This window comes from Amblyraja radiata, chromosome 16 (assembly GCF_010909765.2).
Source record: "Amblyraja radiata isolate CabotCenter1 chromosome 16, sAmbRad1.1.pri, whole genome shotgun sequence".
Classification (NCBI taxonomy): Eukaryota; Metazoa; Chordata; class Chondrichthyes; order Rajiformes; family Rajidae; genus Amblyraja; species Amblyraja radiata.
The window spans coordinates 32,865,569-32,885,240 of NC_045971.1; the positions used below are offsets into that span (position 1 = coordinate 32,865,569).

At 43.2% G+C, this 19,672-nt stretch overlaps 1 protein-coding gene across 2 annotated transcripts in view; it reads left to right on the top strand.

The window, feature by feature from the left end:
• The first annotated feature begins 3,500 nt into the window (after nt 1-3,500).
• Nucleotides 3,501-19,672, top strand: part of LOC116982102 (leucine-rich repeat-containing protein 37A-like) — a 120,812-nt gene continuing 104,640 nt past the window's right edge. The window contains exons 1-3 of one of the 2 annotated variants that reach the window (XM_033035420.1): nt 3,501-4,078; nt 15,511-15,582; nt 18,935-19,006. In XM_033035420.1, the coding sequence (XP_032891311.1) occupies nt 3,861-4,078; nt 15,511-15,582; nt 18,935-19,006 (362 nt within the window). In that variant the 5' untranslated portion in view covers nt 3,501-3,860. The remainder of the gene's footprint in view (nt 4,079-15,510; nt 15,583-18,934; nt 19,007-19,672) is intronic. The other variant, XM_033035418.1, reaches the window with a different exon arrangement.

Genomic DNA, 19,672 nt, shown 5'->3' on the forward strand with positions numbered 1-19,672 from the left:
ACTGGCCTGGGATCAGGAAGGGATATAGCAAGGTTGGGTAATTCTGAACCTGTAAGAGACGCTACAAATATTCTTGGCCTAATACATCCCATACAGTTAAAGCCACCTGTTTTCAGTTTTCTGCTGTATGTTCAGTCTTTTGTCTGTTAATGTTCAGTGTTTAGTCTTTTACTTGTGATTCTGTAGCCTTTTGCCTGCTAGTTATGTTATGTTCAGTCTTATAGCTATGGTCTGCAGATTGTTTAGTCTGTCTTAAAATTCTTTGCTTCTATACCACATTACCACTGTGCCTAAATAAAACGTTTTAAATGCTACCACTGCACCTGGCATATTATTGAGAATTCAGTTATTCAACAACACCTAGCAGCAATGATTAATGTGGTGGAAGAGGGCTGAGTAATGAATCAAATTCCAACTGAAGCAAATAGTATTCCACGTATCTCGTGAAAAGGTTGACTGTAATGTAAGTGTTAAACGGACAGTGTCAGCTAAAACGGACATCATGCACATTGCAATGTGCATGCTTTTCAGCTAAATTATCAGCACTCACACAAGCAGGCTTGCTTGGAAAATAATAAGATGTTTGGGGGAGGGGAGAGCACAACATGCTGGAGTAAGAGTGAGTCAGGCAGTAAATCACGAAGCTACCTGCAAGGTCACTACCATAAACGTTTATCTTCTCAGAGACATCCGAGACAAGCTTGGTGCCTGATGTGAAAAATAACTCTTGTTTTTCAACACTAAGGAGGATAGCTAGTTTTAAATCATAGTCAACTTTTGTTCTTAGATTAGGAGCTCAGGCTTTTAAGTATAATAAAAGTGGCTGTTACACACAAGGTCACAGAACACTCTTCACCACTGAATGGGATCGGAACAGTGCCAGGACCCGTGAGTTCCCGATTAGCCATCATAAGCAGAAGTTCCTGATGAGCAGAAAGTCGTGGGACTCAGAGTGTACAGCACAAAAATAAACCCTTTGACCCAACTGGCCCATGCTACACAAGTCCCACCTGCCCACATTTGTCTAAATCTTCCCTATCCATGTACCTGTCCAAATGTCTTTTGAATTTTGTTACATGTATAAATATATTTAATGTATAGATGTATTTATACATGTTGCTATTTTTGGGGGAAGTTTACCTTCACCTCAGGCCAAACGTCCGGAACAGTGTCAGGACACAATGGTTCTCTGGAAGATCTCCTGTCCAAGCTTTTAGATGTAGTTCCCAGCAAGCTTTTGACCTTACAGCCTGCAAGGAGGAAGCAGTTGCAAGATTCTGTGTATATTTGCTACTTTCTGCTGCTAATTACATTTGTGTTTTTATTGTTGCTTTAAATGGTTGTATTGCTATTCTATTGGCATCTTCTCATGGCTTGGTTGTTGCTTTAATACATGTTTGTGCTTTAAATTTTATATTCTGAATGTTTGTCCTCTATCTTTGATCCGAATCCTCGAAACCTGTTAGTATTCCAATGGGCTGACACAACTGAGATCCATATTGATATACATTATAACAACTTTTTTTAAAGGGAATGTCAAAGTTGGTTGATCTATGTGAGATTAAGCCAAAAAGTGATGGAAGATTTGGCTTCCATTAATGGAAGCTTTAACATAATTGAGGATGGAAATGTAGGATGAGTGAAACTAAGGTGATCAGGACCAAGGGACTAGAGACATTTAAGGTAATTAATTAATAGTTCATAACAAGAGGATTTCAGTATAGCAGTAAAGAGGTTCTTCTGCAGTTGTATAGGGCTCTGGTTAGACCACACCTGGAGTATTGTGTACAGTTTTGGTCTCCTAATTTGTGGAAGGACATCCTTGTGATAGAGGCAGTGCGGCGTAGGTTCACGAGATTAATCACTGGGATGGCGGGACTGTCATATGAGGAAAGATTGAAAAGGCTAGGCTTGCATTCACTGGAGTTTAGAAGGATGAGGGGGCTTATAGAAAAAAAGCTTGCCCTGCAAATCTCCTTTAAACTGTGCTCCTGTCACCTTAAAGCTATGCCCACTGATATTTTCATCCTGGAAAAAAGATTCTGACTGTCAACAGCAGACCACTTGGTTTATAACATAGTAGATGTGATGGTGCAAACTGAAGCGGATATAATGTGCTGCTAGGGATGGTTGTGGAGGCAGTTATGTTAGTAGCATTTTAAAGACTTTAGAATAGGCTTATAGATATGCAGAGAATGGAGGAATATAGATTATGTGCAGTGAATATAGGAGAATAGATTATGTGTAGGAGGATAAGTGATGGCATTATGTTTGGCTCAGACATCGTGGGCAGAAGGGCCTGTTCTTGTATTGTTCTAAGTTCTATTTCCTGAATGCGGCATGGATACCATGACGATACCACTCCATAACGTTGGTAACTCCACTTTCACATCCACTCAGTAGTGTTCAGAATCGGGAATGAGGCTGCCCTGCCACCTCCTCCCACCTTCCTCTATGAGCTACTAACCAGCCAGCTGACCTCTACAGCCTGAGAAGGGCTAGCGCCATTGTCCCCAGGCGAGGCCCCTGCACTGTGACCCTGGACAGGGCTAACACCATTTCCCTGGGCAGGTGAGGTATTGGCACCATGGCCCTGAACAAGGTCCCTGCAGTGTGGCCCAGACAATGGCTGGCACCATTGTCTGGGCTAGGTCATTGCACTGTGACCCCCGACAGGGGTGCCAGGACTGGCACAATTTAACCCGGGAGGGTGGGGTACAGGAACCGTGCCCCTGGATGGGGTCCTTGCACTGTTTCCCTGGGCAGAGATGGCACTATTGTCCATGGCAGGGCTGGCACCACTATGCCCGGGCAAGGTCCCTGTATTATGGATGTGGGCAGGGCTGCCACCATTGCCCCAGGTGAGGTCCCTGCACCATTGTCCTGAGTGGGGTCTCTGCACCATGGCCCAAGTGAGTGGGTGAGCTCCCTGTACCATTACCTGGGGCGGGAGTGTGGGTGAGGTCCCGGCATTATGGATCTGGGCAGGGCTGCCACCATTGCCCCAGGTGAGGTCCCTGCATTGTGGGTTTGGGTAGGGCTGGCATCTTTACCCCAGGTGGGTGAGGTCCTTGCACCAATGCCCCAGGTGGGTGAGCAGTTGAGATCCTTGCATTGTGGATCTGGCCAGGGCTGGCACCATTGCCCCGAGTGGGCGAGGTCCCTAACCATCACCCCAGCGGGTGGGTGAGATCCCTGCACCATTGCTTCAGGGCGAGGTCCCGGCCACGTGCAGGAAGGAGGCTCAGATGCAGGATAACACCGGAGATAAGACACAAAATGCTGGAGTAACTCGGCGGGACAGGCAGCATCTCTGGAAAGAAGGAATGGTCTGAAGGATCTCGAGCCGGAACATACACGTTCTCCAGAGACGCTGGCTGGGCCGCTGGGTGACTCTAGCGTGTTGTGTGTCTGTGGCGGCGGCCGCCGTGTAACTACGTGGCTGGGGGGGGCGGCATCACAATGGGAGGGAACGATCTGCTTAGCAACCGGCAGCTGGTAACGCGGTCACTCGGCGTGACTGGGGGAGGGACATGGCAGCGGGGCCGGCGGGGCGGGGAGCCTGCTGCTGCCAGGCCGCGGCGTGAAGGAGGGCCCGAGTTTGCTGGGCCTGCTCAAGGCCGCCCACCCTCGCAACTCCTCGGCCTCAACGCCTCCCTCGAGTGTCTCTGCACGTTCAGGGCGCGTCCTCATCACTCACAACCTCTCAAGCCTTTCCTCACTAGCTGGTACACCCAACATTTAAGATCAGCTTCCAAGCATCGTGTTGTCAGTTCTTCCACCTTCATTCTGGACGTCAAATTTCTGGGCATCGGGCGTCACGTAGCCCAGGAGTGGGGTCAGAAATTTGGGTATAAAATATGGCAGAAGGCCATGTCGCTGTCTTCCTACTGCTTTTTGGACACTTTTATATTGGTCTAATGCAGAGTAATACAACGAACAGTGAGTCACAAAATGCCTCCTGCCCCGTCTTGTGCACCTGTACATCTTGGCTTTTGTCCTGCATTGGAGCTGGGAAGTGGCATCAGCTGGATAATGTACCGTTCATCAGAGGGTCATCATACATTTTCAACACTCTGTAAGTATCAAAATAAGAAAGGGAATGGTGACACTATCAAACTATTATTACTTCTACCATTGGAGTGAGCTGTGATTGAAAATGACCTGGATTTCTGAAATCAATGTTTAATTTAATAGCATTCTATTAATCACCATCTAATTTTTAATCACCATCTAAGATAATCAGTAACAAAATTCAATTGTTCAGAATAAGGCTTAATAATGATAGAGATTTAAATAACACGTGCAGAAGAAATATTATTGAAAATAAATGCTGTTTCATCAAAAAGGATCGGGTTTGGATCTAAATCTATTACTTGTTTGATATTGAGGCTTTGGTCAACAGTAAGAAGCAGTCATGGGACAGGTATAGGCAGCTGAGATCGCGTGTAGGAGTTTCAGGAGCAAAGGAGTTAGCTAAAAAATGAAATCAGAAGGGCAAAAAGGGAACAGTTGATAGCTCCGGCAGATAGCATTAAGGATAATCCCAACAGATTTTATAAGCAAATCACGAAAAGGATGACCAGAGATAGAGAGTGGGATCCCTCGGGAATAAAACTAATGTGTGGAGCCACAGGACATGGGAAGGTTCTCAATTAGTATTTCTCTATTTTTACCATGGAGAAAGTCATGAGGGTAGAGGAACCTGGGGTAGTCACTGGAAGTGTCTCGAGAGCAGTCAGTATTACGGTCGCAGAGGTGCTGAGGGTCCTCATGCATAGGAAGGTAGACAAATCTCATGTGCCGGATCAGATGTATCTGAGGACACTGGAAAGCAAGAGAGGAAATTGCAGGAGCCCTCACTAAGATTTACGAGTCGTCATTAAATACAGGCGAGATGCTGAAAGACGGGAGGGAGGCAAATGTTACACCTCTGTTCAAGAAGGGCTGCAGAGAAAAGACTGGCAGGCCAGTGAGCTTAGCATCTGTGGTCAGAATGTTACGAGAGAGTATTCTGAGGGATAGGATATATATCCAGGACATCGATGTCCTCATTCTTTATGGAAACTGGGTTTCCCCTCTTCCATCATAAATGAGGCCTTCACTAGGGTTTCCTTGATATCCTGCTGCTCCGCTCTTGCTCCCCCTCCCCCCAATTGTAACACGGACAGTCCCCCTAGTCCTCACCTTCCATCCCACATCCCATCAGCCGTCGCATACAGCACATAATCCTCCAACATTTTTGCCACCTCCAACGCGATCCCACCACTAGGCATATCTTCCCATCTCCACCCCTTTTTGCTTTCCACAAAGACGGTTCCCTCCGCAACTCCCTGGTCAACTCGTCCCTTCCCACCCCCTCCCCAGATACTTTCCTCTGCAACCACAGGAGATGCAACACCTGTTCCTATATCACCCCCCCCCTTGACTCTGTCCAAGGACTGACAGTCTTTACAGTGAGGCAGAGGTTTACTTGCACCTCTTCCAACCTCATCTACTGTATCCACTGTTCCAGGTGTGGACTCCTATAAAGCCGATCATTTCGCTGAACACCTCTACTGTGTCTGCCTAAACCTATCTGATCTCCCGGTTGCTCAACACTTTAACTCCCCCTCCCATTTCCACACTGACCTTTCTGTCCTGTGCCTCCTCCATTGTCAGAGTGAGGCCCAGTGGAAATTGGAGGAACAGCACCTCATACTTTGTGTGGGCAGCTAACACCCCAGCAGTATGAACATTGACTTCTCTAACCCTTGCTTTCCCTCCATCCCTCCCCCTTCCCAGTTCTCTGACCGGTCTCACTGTCTCCGACTACATTGTATCTCTGTTTGCTTTGGTGTTAGCTTCTCCCAGCTAACAACAAAGCACATTTTCCTTGAGCTCCATTCTTCTTATCCTATTTTCACACCTTATATGTCCTTATTTATGTATCTCCCTCTCCTCTGACATCAGTCTGAAGAAGGGTCTCGACCCGAAACGTTGCCCATTCCCTCTCTCCAGTGATGCTGCTGGACTTGCTGAGTTACTCCAGCTTTTTGTGTATATATATTCATTTAGATGGACATGGGCTGATTAGGGATAATCAACATGGTTTTGTACGTAAGCATTCAGATACAGCAGGCAGTGAAAGCAAATGGCATTTTGGCCTTCATAGCGAGAGGATTTGAGTATAGGAGCCAGGAGGTCCTACTGCAGTTGTACAGAGCCCTGGTGAGACCACACCTGAAGTATTGTGTTCCTAATTTGAGGAAGGACATTCTTGCTATTGAGGGAGTTCAGCGTAGGTTCACCAGATTAATTCCCGTGATGGCAGGACTGACATATGATGAAAGAATGGATCGCCTCGGCTTATATTCACTGGAATTGAGAAGGATGAGAAAGATCTATCTGCCTATCTCTACCTTAAAAATATCCATTGACTTGGCCTCTACAGCCATCTGTGGTAAGCCATCTGTTCCTCCTTAAGAATAAGGGGTAAGTCATTTAGAACGGAGATGAGGAAACACTTTTTCACACAGAGAGTTGTGAGTCTGTGGAATTGTCCGCCTCAGAGGGCGGTGGAGGCCGGTTCTCTGGAAACTTTCAAGAGAGTGTTCTTGAAGATAGCGGAGTCAGGGGATATGGGGAGAAGGCAAGAACTGGGTACTGATTGTGGATGATCAGCCATGATCACATTGAATGGCAGTGCTGGCTTGAGGGGCAATATGGCCTACTACTGCAGCTATTGTCTGTTGTCTATTGAATTCCACAGATTCACCACTCTATGACTAAAGAAATTCCACATCATCTCCTTCCTAAAGGAATGTCCTTTAATTCTGAGGCTATTACCTCTGCTCCAAGTGGAAGGGGGAAACACTAGTGGAAACATCCTCTCCACAACCACTCTATCCAGGCCATTCACTATTCAGTAAGTTTCAAGGAGATCCCCGCCCTCATCCTTCTAAACTCCAGCGAGTGGAGGCCCAATGCTCATCATATGGTAAACCACTCATTCCTGGGATCATTCTTGTAAACCTCCTCTGGACCCTCTCCAGAGCCACCACATACTTCCTCAGATATTGGGCTCTAAATTGCTAACAATACTCCAAAATTGCTCACAATGCGCCTGACCAGCACCTTATAGAGCGTCAGCTTTACATCCCCGTTTTCATTTGCCTTCTTTTACTCCAAATTATTGAATTGAATTGAATACTTGCTTGTCACGGTGAAATTCTTTGCTCGCATTCCCATGGTATGCAAATAGTTGCCCATGAAGAGCACTTACAAATCCCCCCCCCCCCGCCGGTTCCCCCTTTGTCCCCCCATGCTGGGTCCCTGTTGCTTTTCCCCCTCCCTCATGGCGGTCTCCTCACGCCCTCCATTATTTTGTCCCTCTGCCCCGACAACCTCACTTCCACATGTCCGTCCTTGTCCGTCGTTCGGCGCCATCATCGACTGCCACACCGACTCTCTAAAGCATCTGTCATCATCTCCAGATGCCTCCGTGGCACCGACCCAGGCCCCAGCCACGGGCTCCATCGACCCAGGCACCGCTAGCTGCAGGCTTTCTGTGACGCCACACCTCCGACTCGCTAGGCCTGGGCTCCGACCCGCGAGGCTCTATCTCCAACTCGCGAGGTTCTGGCCAAGAGGCTCCCGCCTTGGCTTCTCAGCAGCATCTCCGGAAGGCGTCGATTCGACTTGCAAATGAACTTTTTGGGAATCCTGCACCAGCACTCCCAAGTTCCTTTGCACCTCCAATTTCTCTCCTCATTTAGAACATAGTATGCGCCTTTATTCCTACTACCAAAATGCATGACTCCACACTTTGTGACACTGTACTCCATCTGCCACTTCTCTGCCCACTCTCCCAACCTGTCCAAGTCTTTATGCAGTCCCTGCTTTCTCTACACTACCTGTTCCTCCACCTATCATCCTGCTATTTACTTTCTCAAAGAATTCCAGCAGATTTGTCAAGCAAGATATCCCCTTCACAAAACTATTTTGATTTCGGCCTGTTTTATCATAAACTTCTTACTCCATAACCTCATCCTTTACAATAGACTTTGAAGTCTTACCAACCTCTGAAGTCAGGCTAACTGGCCTATAGTTTCCACTCTTCTGCTTTGCTCCCTTCTTGTACAGCGGAATAATATTGACACTTTTCCAACCGTCTGGAACCTTTCTTGACTAGTGAATCTTGAAATATCACTACTAATGCCCCCGCAATCTCTAATGCCACCTCTTTCAGAACCCTGGGGTGCCATGGTCCAGGTGACTTATACCTTTCAGTTTCCCAAGCATCTTCTCCATAGTAATTGCCACTTCATTAACTTCCACCCATTGACTCTCTTGAATTTCAGGCACGTTGCTGGTGTCTTCCACTGTGAAGACTGATGCAATAAAATTATTCAATTCCTCTGCCATTTCTTTATTCCTCATTATCACTTCTGCATCATTTTCCAATGGTCCAACTTCCACATGCCTCTTTCTTACTCTTTATATATCTGAGGAAACACTTGCTATCCTTTTTTATATTTATTGGCTTACCTTTGTTTCATCTTTTCTTCCCATATTGCCTTTTTAGTTTCTGTTGTTTTTTTTAAAGCTTCCCAATCCTCTGGCTTCCCATTAATCTTTGCAATGGTATATGCCTTTTCTTTTGGTATATGCCTTTTTTTGCTGTCCTTGACTTCCCTTGTCAGCCACGGTCACCTCGTTCTTCCCCTAGAATTTGTCTTCCTCTTTGGAATGAAAAGATCCTACAGCTTCCGAATTATTCCCAGAAATTCCTGCCATTGCTGTTTCACCATCATTCCTGCTAGGGTCCCTTTCCAGTCAATTTTGGGCTAGTTCCTCCCTCATGCCTCGGTAGCCCCCTTTGCTCAGCTGTAATACCAATACATCAGATTTCAATTTCTCCATCTCAAATTACAGGTAAAATCTTATCATATTGTGGTTGCCAAGTCCTAGTGGTTCCTTTACCTTGAGTTCCCTTATCAAATGCAGAATTGCCTTTTCCCTGGTCGGCTCTGCTATAAGCTGCTCTAAGAAACCATCTCAGGGCACTCTGAAAATTCCCTCTTGGGGTCCAGTACCAACCTGTTTTTCTCAGTCTACCTGCATATAGAAATCCCCCATGACCCCCATAACATTGCCTTTCTTACATGCTGAGTGTACATCCTGATGTAATGTTTACCTATTACCTGTTGTATGTATAAGTACAGTGAAGTACTGGTACTATGAAAATTTTGCTTGCAGCAGTATCTCAGTCACATCGCAAACACACAAAAACATAAAGTATACAAATTCCCCAGGAAATCAAAAAGTAAACAACTGCAAAAAGAAGACATTTGCACAAACCACAATTAGAAAACAAGTCCACGGTCGTATAAGAGGTTGTCCTTATTGTTCCATTGCTGAGATAGGATTGAAATTGTGCCGGTCGATTCAGGAACGTGTTGGCTGTTGGAAAGTAGCTGTTTCTAAACCTCGTAGTGTGGGACTTTAGGCCATTGTATCTCTTGCCCAAAGGTATAACAAAATAGGGCCTGGCCTTGATGGTACAGATCCTGAATGATAGATGCCGCCTCCTTGAGGCAGTACCTAATGGAGATGTTTTCGATGCTGGGGTTGGTTATGCCTGTGATGGACTGCCTGGGTCCAGCATTCTTTGCAGCCTCGTGCGTTGGAACTTCTGTACTAGGCCATGATGCAACTAGTCAGGATACTTTCTACATCTGTAGATGTTCGTTGGAATGTTCAGTGACATGGTGAATCTTTTAAAACTTCTAAGAAACTAGAGGTGCTGGCGCACCTCCTTCATGATTCCATCTATACACTGGGCTCGGGACAGGTCATCTAAGATCATAACACCCAGGAATTTGAAGCTGCTAACTCACTCCACTGCCGGCGCATCAATTAAAACGGGCATGTGGTCTCTCAAATTGCCCTTTCTGAAGTCATTGTTTAGTTCCTTGGTTTTATTGATGTCGAATGAAAGTTCGCTGTATCACTGCTGAAGACTTTGTTACATCCTTCTTGTCAAAAATGCTATTGTTGTTGTTATCCTGAACTTTCATCTCTAATTCCTTTTAACTCCACTCAGATTCCCTTTTTCACGCATCTACACAAGTACTTTACAGTCGCCATATAACCTTCCAGCCAGCACGACTTTGCAAGAAAATTGGAGTACTTTGAACAAAGAGAGAATGTACTACCCGCCGCACTATTGTGCCGCTGCTAATGCCTCCATATATCTTTTGTATATTTTCCTTTTTGCTTTTAAGACATCCAACTTTGCAAAAACAAATATTGTGGAATATGGAAGGGGGGGGCGGGTTACTTTCATTAGCACATGGTGGAACCCACCATGTCGAGGTATCAACGAGCCAAAGTCTAAGATAGACATAAAATGCTGGAGTAACTTTAGCGGGACAGGCAGCATCTCTGATGAGAAGGAGTCGGTGACGTCTCGGGTCAAGACCCTTCAGACTGATGCCAGGGGAGTGGGCGATAGAGAGATAAAATGTAGTCGGAGGGGATGGAGAGAGAGGGAAAGCAAGGGCTACTTGATGTTAGAGAACTCAATGTCCATTGGGCTGGGGTGTAAGCTACCCAAGCGAAATATCAGGTGCTGTTCCTCCAATTTACGCTGGGCCTTACTCAGACAATGGAGGAGACCCAGGATGGAAAGGTCATTGTGGGAATGGGAAGGGGAGTTAAAGTGTTGAGCAACCGGGAGATCAGGTAGGTTGGGCGGACTGAGCAGAGGTGTTCAGCGAAACAAGCGCTGAGCCTGAGCTTGGTCTCGCCGATATACAAGAGTCCACACCTGGAACAACGGATACAGTCGATCGAGCCAAAGTCATCATTTTTACCTCTGGCATGTGGCTCAGGATACCATATTTTCAGGGGAAATATTTTCTAGAGCATCACAGGGGCCCATGACCCCGTTCTCCAACAGTTAACCAGGATTGTTAAATCATTGCTAAAATGGGAGATTATCAGTGTCTTCAGGGATGACAACAATCCTGTTCTCTGTGAGTGTCTTTGATACTCATAGTTTATTAATCACCTAATCCAGACTGCTGCAATAAATTTGTAGAAGGCTGAAGTAGGAATCACTTTATCTGGATGCCCTTGATATCTTTCTGCAAAATAACTTGCATTCTTTACAACTGAAGGTTAGTAGACTTTCCCTCCCTGTATTTTAGCTGTTGAGCAAGCTCCTTGTGTAAACATCAAGTTAAAGGCAACAAAAGGTAACCATTATTTAATTTATACAATTGAATTTGAGTAAGGTCGAGACAGTCAGACCTGAGATGCTGTCGGACCTGCTAAATTACTACAGCCTTTTGTGTCGATCTTCGGTTTAAACCAGCAATTGCAGTTATTTCCTACACATGCAGCGATTACTGTGTTACTTATAAATAAGCTGATCTTGAGGAGCCACGTGTGAAAGGAGCTGTCTACCTTGCTCTTGCTCCTTCTCCACTTCTCCATTTGCTTTTGCTTTTCCTCTTGCACGTCATCCTTCTTATAACAACTTGACTTGTTTGGCCAACTTTCAGTCACAAAATCATGTACAATTCCGAGAGAAAATACTTGTACATCAGACACAGTCAAAAGCATTCTTTTATATATTTTAAATGCATTGCAAGATCATCATGATCAGTAGAGCCAGGATTTTGCCATTAATGCCATGTGCCTTTTCATGCCTTTTTCGATGATTTCACCAAGTTAATGCCTTTTTCACGATCGAGCGCCTAAATCAGCCTTTTTTTGCTGTTTTGCTGAAAGGTCGTGCTATTTCCTCTAATTGTACCCTGATTACAATTATGTTTTCTATGTTAACACATTATTAATTAATGTCATTATTAACATGTTAACATAGTATAACTTACAAGGAGATTTCCACCACCGGGACAAAACCGGGGATGCCACCGTCGGTCGTTCATTTGTTTGTGCCATTGCCCACAGTTCAGCCTCCAAGATCTATTTAAGAAAGAACTGCAGATGGTGGGAAAATCGAAGGTAGACAAAAATTGCTGGAGAAACTCAGCGGGTGAGGCAGCACCTATGGAGAGAAGGAATAGGCGACGTTTCGGGTCGAGATATTTCTTCAGACTGATGTGGGGGGGGGGGGGGAAGAAAGGAAGAGACGGAGACAATAGGACTAGAAGGAGAGCTGGGAAGGGTGAGGGGGAGGAGGGAGAAGACAAGGGCTATCTAAAATTAGAGAGGTCAATGTGGATACCACTGGGGTATAGACTACCCAAGCGAAATACCCAAGCTTGTCTCCTCACTGCATTTACTGCTGGCTCCAGTCGCAAATCTGAGTTTTCGAGTGATCTGTGCAAGGCATTCATTGATGCTGGAATTCCACTGTGGAAATTGGAAAACAAATCTCTCAGAGGTTTTTTAGAGAAATACACAGAGGAACATATACCAAGCGAGTCATTACGGAAAAATTATGTTGACAGCAACTTCAACATTGTTGTGCAAAAAAATTAAAGATGAAGTTGCATGTAACAAAATATGGATCTCAATAGATGAGACAACCGATGCTGTGGGGAGATATGTTGCCAATGTGGTCATTGGCACACTGGAGGCAGATCAACCATCAAAGGAGCATTTGTTGACATTGGAAGTATTGGAGAAGTCAAACAGCTCAACTGTTGCTCAGTTGTTTACATCTTCACTTGCTGTACTTTAGCCAGAAGGTATAAAACACAAGAGTGTTCTTCTGTTTGTGACTGATGCAGCTCCGTACATGAAAAAAGCTGCTCATGCTCTTAAAGTTTTATTCCCCAAAATGTTGCATTTGACATGCATAGCACAATGACTTCAGAGATTTGTCAAGCACATACTTAGCTTGTTTCCAAATGTCGATAGCCTAGTTTCCAATGTCAAGAAAATCTTCCTCAAACCACCGTCACGTGCGCAGTTGTTCAAGGAAATGGTACCCAAAACTACCTCCTCAGCCCGTTTTGACTAGGTGGGGTACATGGCTCTCTGCTATACTCTACTATGCTGCAAATTTTGAAAAGATAAAATAAATCGTTAACTGTTTTGAAGAAGAGAATTCGCTGTCAAGATCGTCAGTGAAATCATACAGAAAAAGTCGCCCTACCGTGATCTTGTGTTTATTGCTTCCAATTTTGCAAACATTCCACAAGCTATCACTTCCCTTGAGAAAGTGGTGAAACATTAGTGAATAACTTGTGGGTTTTCAACAAAGTAACTGACGATATCTGTAAAATTCCTGGCGATGTAGGTATACAAGGAAAATGTGAGAGTGTTTTTAGCTAACAAAGATCTTGAAGAAATACAAAACATAGCTAAAGTTCTCAAAGGTAGGTGTAATGCACAAGATAGCAACATGAATATAGAGTCGGTAGCTTGTTTTGGGTATGCACCAGTGACCTCAGCTGAGGTAGAAAGAAGTTTTTCACAACTGAAGCATATTCTGTCTGACAGACAGCATAGTTTAACACCAGATAATTTGAAAAAAATGCTGGTAATTATGTGCAACCAGGCAACTTTGGTCATTTAATGTAGAATACATTTATATTATCATTTTTAACCATATTTTGGTGGTAGAAATACATGCTTTTTTATGCCTTTTTTTGTTGTCAATAATTGCCTTTTTCGTGCCTTTTTTGTCATTTCATTATGCCTTTTTGCCTGCCTATTTCAGAGTTGTTTAGCGCCTAAACATCCTGGCTCTAATGATCAGTCTCGATATGATATACTATTAGTCAGAAGAGCTAATCCAGTGACTAATTTAATAACTTGAAATTACCTCCTGATTCCCTTAAAAGCACTGTGGGGAGGGTTGCTGTGTTGTCATTCATTGCATTTAACATTTATGTTTAGCTGTGTGTAGATGTGTACTGTGTGTAGATGTGTATGGAGTGGCGAGATGGAATGTTCAGAACATGGCATCAGATTAGCAGGGCACACTACCTCATTATATCAACTTTTATCAGTGGCGAGCAACTAAAACATGGCCACATGTTTGGTGCTTTTTGCATCATCTGACTTCACATGGAGCCTTAAAATCGTTGCCTTAAACCAATTTGGTGTTACAGTAACACTCCAATCAACTGGCACCCTCTTGACTTTGGGAATGCTGTACAGGCAGATTTTCTGGACTGTTGAATAGGCACATAAAAGGACAAAGGCCAGAGATGAAAGGAGAAAGGCAATGAGATAAAAGGATTGAAGAGTTACGGATTGTGAATCTAGAGGAAGAATTGTAGGTGGGATGGTCGGGGGAGGAGAGAAATACAGCAGGTGCGAGTCCAGATGGGGCACAGAGGATGTCTAAGCTACCCAAGTGGAATATGAGGTGCTGTTCCTCCAGTTTGTGTGTGGCTTCTCTCTGGCAATGGAGGAGGCCCAGGACCCAAAGGTCAGTATGAGAATGGCAAGTGGAGTTAAAATAGTTAGCAGCTTGGATAACGAGTAGGCCTTGGGAGTTGCCACATCTATGCTTGGTCTCCAGATGTTTAATAGGCTACATCGGGAACACCGGATGCAATAGAAGAGGTTAGAGGAGGTACACATGAATACTCATGCTTTGAATATTCTTCTCAGTACTATCTTTTTGGATAGCAACAACTGCTCGAAATTTTCGGCTTAATATAACTATCTTTGCAAACAAACGAGCTGTAGGAGAGGAGAGGCTCAGTGCGTCGAGCAGTATGAGTGGAGAAAAGGAATTGTTGACATCTCAGATTGAGAGCCTATATCAGGATTCTGTCAGTTGTCTTGAACCGAAACGTTGACATTTTAGTTTTGCCCACAAATAATGCTCAACCCCCTGATTCCTCCAGCAGTTCGTTTTGTTATTTGAGATTCCAACATTTGCATCCTTTTGCGTCTCCATAACTATCTTTCCTATTACTAAGCCAAGCATTGATATGTTGAATTGAAAACTATATTATACTGGACATGCATTCCACTAGTTATCATGTCACTGTTGGTTCAATTCTTTTTTTGAATTTTTTTGAATTGGTTCAATTCTTTTTTTGAATTTTTTTGAATTTTTTTGTGTCAAACTAAATTATGAATAAAACAAGTTCAAGTTTATTGTCACATGCAACAATTGGTACAATGAGATTTGTTACCATACAGCCATACGAATAAAAATAACACAATACACAATAGAATTTAACATGAACATCCCGCACAGCAGAATCAATGTTTCCCACTGTGAGGGAAGGCAACAAAGTTCAGTCATCTTCCTCTTTGTGTTCACCCATGGTAGAGGGCCTTTGAACCCTCCGCAGTCGCCGCTACGGATGGCCTGATGTACAGGCCCTCTCGCCGGGATGATCGGAACTCCAGCGCCGGAACGGAAGAACACACTCAGTGGCTTGGAATTATTATTGATAAATGTTTTGGCCACACCGATACATCCTTAGATCGGAATTAACTGCCAGCATAAATATGCATCCGACTGTGGTTTTGATAAATATATTGGTGATAACTTACTAATTTTATGATTTATTTTTCCAAAAGGGAATTAGGTGAAAATGATATCACCACTGTTCAAGAAAGTAATTGGTTACCCTACAGATGGACAGAAACCTTGTAAGTCTTTTTTCATAGATTTTTATCCATGCATCTAATTTTAGACAGTGTAGTACTAAGCAGTCAAAAGCAAGGGCACCATTTGTGAGTAACAAATACTGCAAATTGATGAAAGATGTGGAGATGGAAATATGGTCAAAGGTAATGTCCATTGGTAATGGATTGGAAATATGGTTTCTTCTCTCAGCCTTGTTTGAGGCATTTATCAATTTTAACATGGGGAAAGAAGCCATGCATATCCTTTTTCAATAAGAGATATTGTGGCATTGGTGGCAATTTCATCAGTTTATTTTGTTTTTGAAAATGGTTTCATGAATTTTGATAAACCTTTTTGATGTTTATTTTAGTAAATCAGCAAGTTTTTGACATGAACCAATTAGAAATTAACCATCTATTTTAGTGCAACTGGTGAATTATTTTTAAGTCATCAATACATGGCTAACCAATAAGATGTGAAAATGTACAGAGAGAGTAAAAGCTAGGGAGGAGGGAGAAATGTTGGCCTCTCATGCAAACGTGTCCGAAGTTCCCAGTTATAATCACCTCTGAATATTTGGTTCCATTGGAATTGAACATATGGTGGTGAGTGGAACCAGTGGCCAATGCTTTCACGTGCATTTAGCACTAACAACCAAAGTCAAACATTTCCTCCAAATTGGTGTCTTCAATTGAAGCAAGTTCAGAGGTGTAGTATAAAGCAAGGAAGATAAAGTTACAAAAAATGTAATTTTAATTTAGAGATACCGCACGGATACAGGCTCTTTGGCCACCTTGTCCGCGCTGATTAGCGATACCCGCACACCAATGCTATTTAATCAACGCATTAGGGACAATTTACAATTATACCAAGCCAATTAACTTACACACCAGAATCTGCAGTTCTTTCCTACACAACCTACAAATGTGTATGTCTTTGGAGTATGGGAGGAAACCCACGCAGGTCATAGGGAGAATGTTCAAACTCCGTACAGACTTCACTGGTAGTCAGGATCGAACCTGGGTCTATGGTGCTGGAAGTAAAGTAAAGTATCCTTTATTGTCATTCAGACATTTCAGTTTGAACAAAATTGTATACCTTGCAGTCATAACATAGAATAAAACAACAAAACACACACTTAACACAGTTTAACATCCACCACAGTGAGTCTACCAGGCACCTCCTCACTGTGATGGAAGGCAAAAGTCTTAAAGTCCTTGTCTCTTCCCTACTTGTTCTCCCTCTGCGTTGAGGCGATCCAGGCTTCCGATGTTGGGACCCCGCCGGGTGATAGTAAGTCCAGCGGCCGCATCCGAGCTCCGCGAACGGCTGGTTCAAATTCCGCAGCCCGGGGGCGGTCGAAGCTGCCGAAGCTGCCATCCTCCAATCCACAGACGAAGCTGTTGTTGCGGGAGCTCCGGAGAACTGGTCACCAACCTGGGACCAGGGAGCTCCCGACGTTGTTGTCCACTGGGCCCGCGGCCGAGTCCACTGGGCCCGCAGCCGAGCCTACGAGGCTCCGAAGTCGGAGGCAACAACTCCACTGTGCCACCAGTGGCAAAGCCACCGATAATTTAGAAACGAGATTTGGAGTTTCTTTGCTACACTGAGGCTGAGGAATTGTGAAACTCAGGAATTGTCAGCATTTCCATTGATGGAAATATTTACATAGAAATATTGCATTGTAAATATGTAGCTGGGAATTCATAGTGGAAATATGTAAAGATGTATGATTCTAACATATTAGATACAAATTTAATGCAAATCTTTTAATCATTGAAATTCGGAGCAACTTCTTAGTTTGGTTTTCTAATGGCTACAGGCTTTTCTTTGGCCATTTCAATATTGTGTGCAGTTCTAGTCGCCCCATTACAGGAAAGATGTGGAGGCTTTGCAGGGGTTGCAGACGAATGTTACCAGAATGCTGTCTGGATTAGAGGGTTTCAGCTTCAGAGAGAGCTTGGATTGTTTTCTCTCGAATGTCAGAGGTTCAGGGGAGACTTGACAGAAATATATAAAATTATGAAAGGAAAGATAAGTTAAACAGTCAGAACCTTTTTCTCAGGGTGGAAATGTCCAGCATTAAAGGGCATAGCTATTAGGTGAGAAGGGAAAGTTTCATGGATATATGTGGGACAGGTTTTTTTACACAGTAGTGGGGGCCTGAAACGGTGGTGGTGGTGGGGCAGACACGATAGTGACATTTAAGAGGCTCCAAGACAGGTAGATGGAAGTGCAGGGAATAGAGGTATATGGATCATGTATGGGATGAGATAGGTGTAACATAGCATCATGTTCGGCACAAACATTGTGGACCAAAGGACCTTTCCTGTGCTGTGCAGTTCTATGTTCTATTTTGTAGTTAAAGCAAAGTTTATCAATAGTGAAAAAGGAGTTCTACAATTTTTCAGTAAATTAAAAATTTAAACGGTTGGATTGCTTTGTAGAGTAATTGCAGTTGAGCTAGAATGAAGAAATTGTAGGAATAATGTATGTGTGGACAATGGATTAATGGAGAAACTCTACGGGTGAGGCATCATCTATGGAGTGAAGGAAATAGGCAACGTTTCGGGTCAGAAGAAGGGTTTCGACCCGAAACGTTGCCTATTTCCTTCGCTCCATAGATGCTGCCTCTCCCGCTGAGTTTCTCCAGAATTTTTGTCTACCTTCGATTTTCCAGCATCTGCAGTTCCTTCTTAAACAATGGATTAATGGATTTTCGATATGTGTTTCATTGCTGAACAGCTTGATATCAACCACCGCCAAAGTTCATGTGATAATGCAATATGAAAGAGGTGTCCACTAAATCACCGCTGACATATAGAAGAAGACTGGTGATGAATTCAAAATACTTGTCATTCGAAAACAGAGTGTTGCCAGTTGTATAATAACCAGGTTGGAAGGTGTATAAATGTGATTATGAGAATATTTAATGGATCATTATATGACTTGAAGATAATACAAACATGCTTGCAGAAAGAAAATATATATTTTAAACAGGTTTTTAAAGCAATTACAAATGACTGACAAGAAAACCACAAGTAACACACTCTTCAATTCCCAACATGGCTCTCCTAGATGCACAGATTTGGAAATGTATATAAATTTTAAAAGATACATGTTGATGTTTTAACTTACATTGTAAGAACTCCAGGTTTCTGTAACTACCAATGAGCAGACATAATTATCCTCAGATCTCCATTTAGAAATATCATGGTTATGTTTTTCAAAAAATTGGATACTAGAGATCTTCATGAATATAGTTCTTCGTATGCTAGCCACAGAATAGGCGATATGAATTTTCAAAATTATCCTTCTCAGTTTTTGTAATTTTAGTAAATGTTGGTATTCTAATCATTGAACAAATTGTTTTAGAGATCTACATGGAAATCAGCTTCAAACATTACAGAAGGATTCATTTGAAGGGCTCATCTTAGTAAAGAAACTGTAAGTACAATTGTCTGTTATTAATAAACTAGTTTCAGTCCTGTAATGTATGGCAGTTTTGTCTAAATATGCCCGGAACTGAATATCACTTTTAATCATGTTATATGTTATTCCTAAAATACTCAAAGATAGGTAATACAACACATTCAAGTCAATATTATCATGTCATATCAGTCCCCTTACTTTACATTAAAACCATCAGTTATTATTCATTTATAACTTTAAAACCTGATATTTAATAGGATTTATAACAAAGATTTAAACTGTGTAACAATTGTGGGAGTGCCGAAACTGTATCCCCAAACCAAACAACGTGTTGTTCTCCATAAGTGAGGTGCAAACACACTCAAAGGTCCAGAACAAAGTGCTGAAAATGCACTGAAGCTGCAGCCCATTTGATGGAGATCAACACTTTGCTTTGGAATACCAATCAACTGCAGGTAGACCAGGAGTTAACTTTCACTGCTTCGAGCATTTTTTGGGAATAATTGATATTTGTTTCTTTATGTCTTTGTACAGCAGTTACAGCGAGTTATGCCGTTATTAGGGAAAAACCTAGACAAATGCCACTGTATAGTTTTCCAGACATTTTCCAAAAAATACATTCTTTAGGTAGATAGCCAATGGTCTTGTTTCTAATGCATTAGCACAAACACACCATGCAGT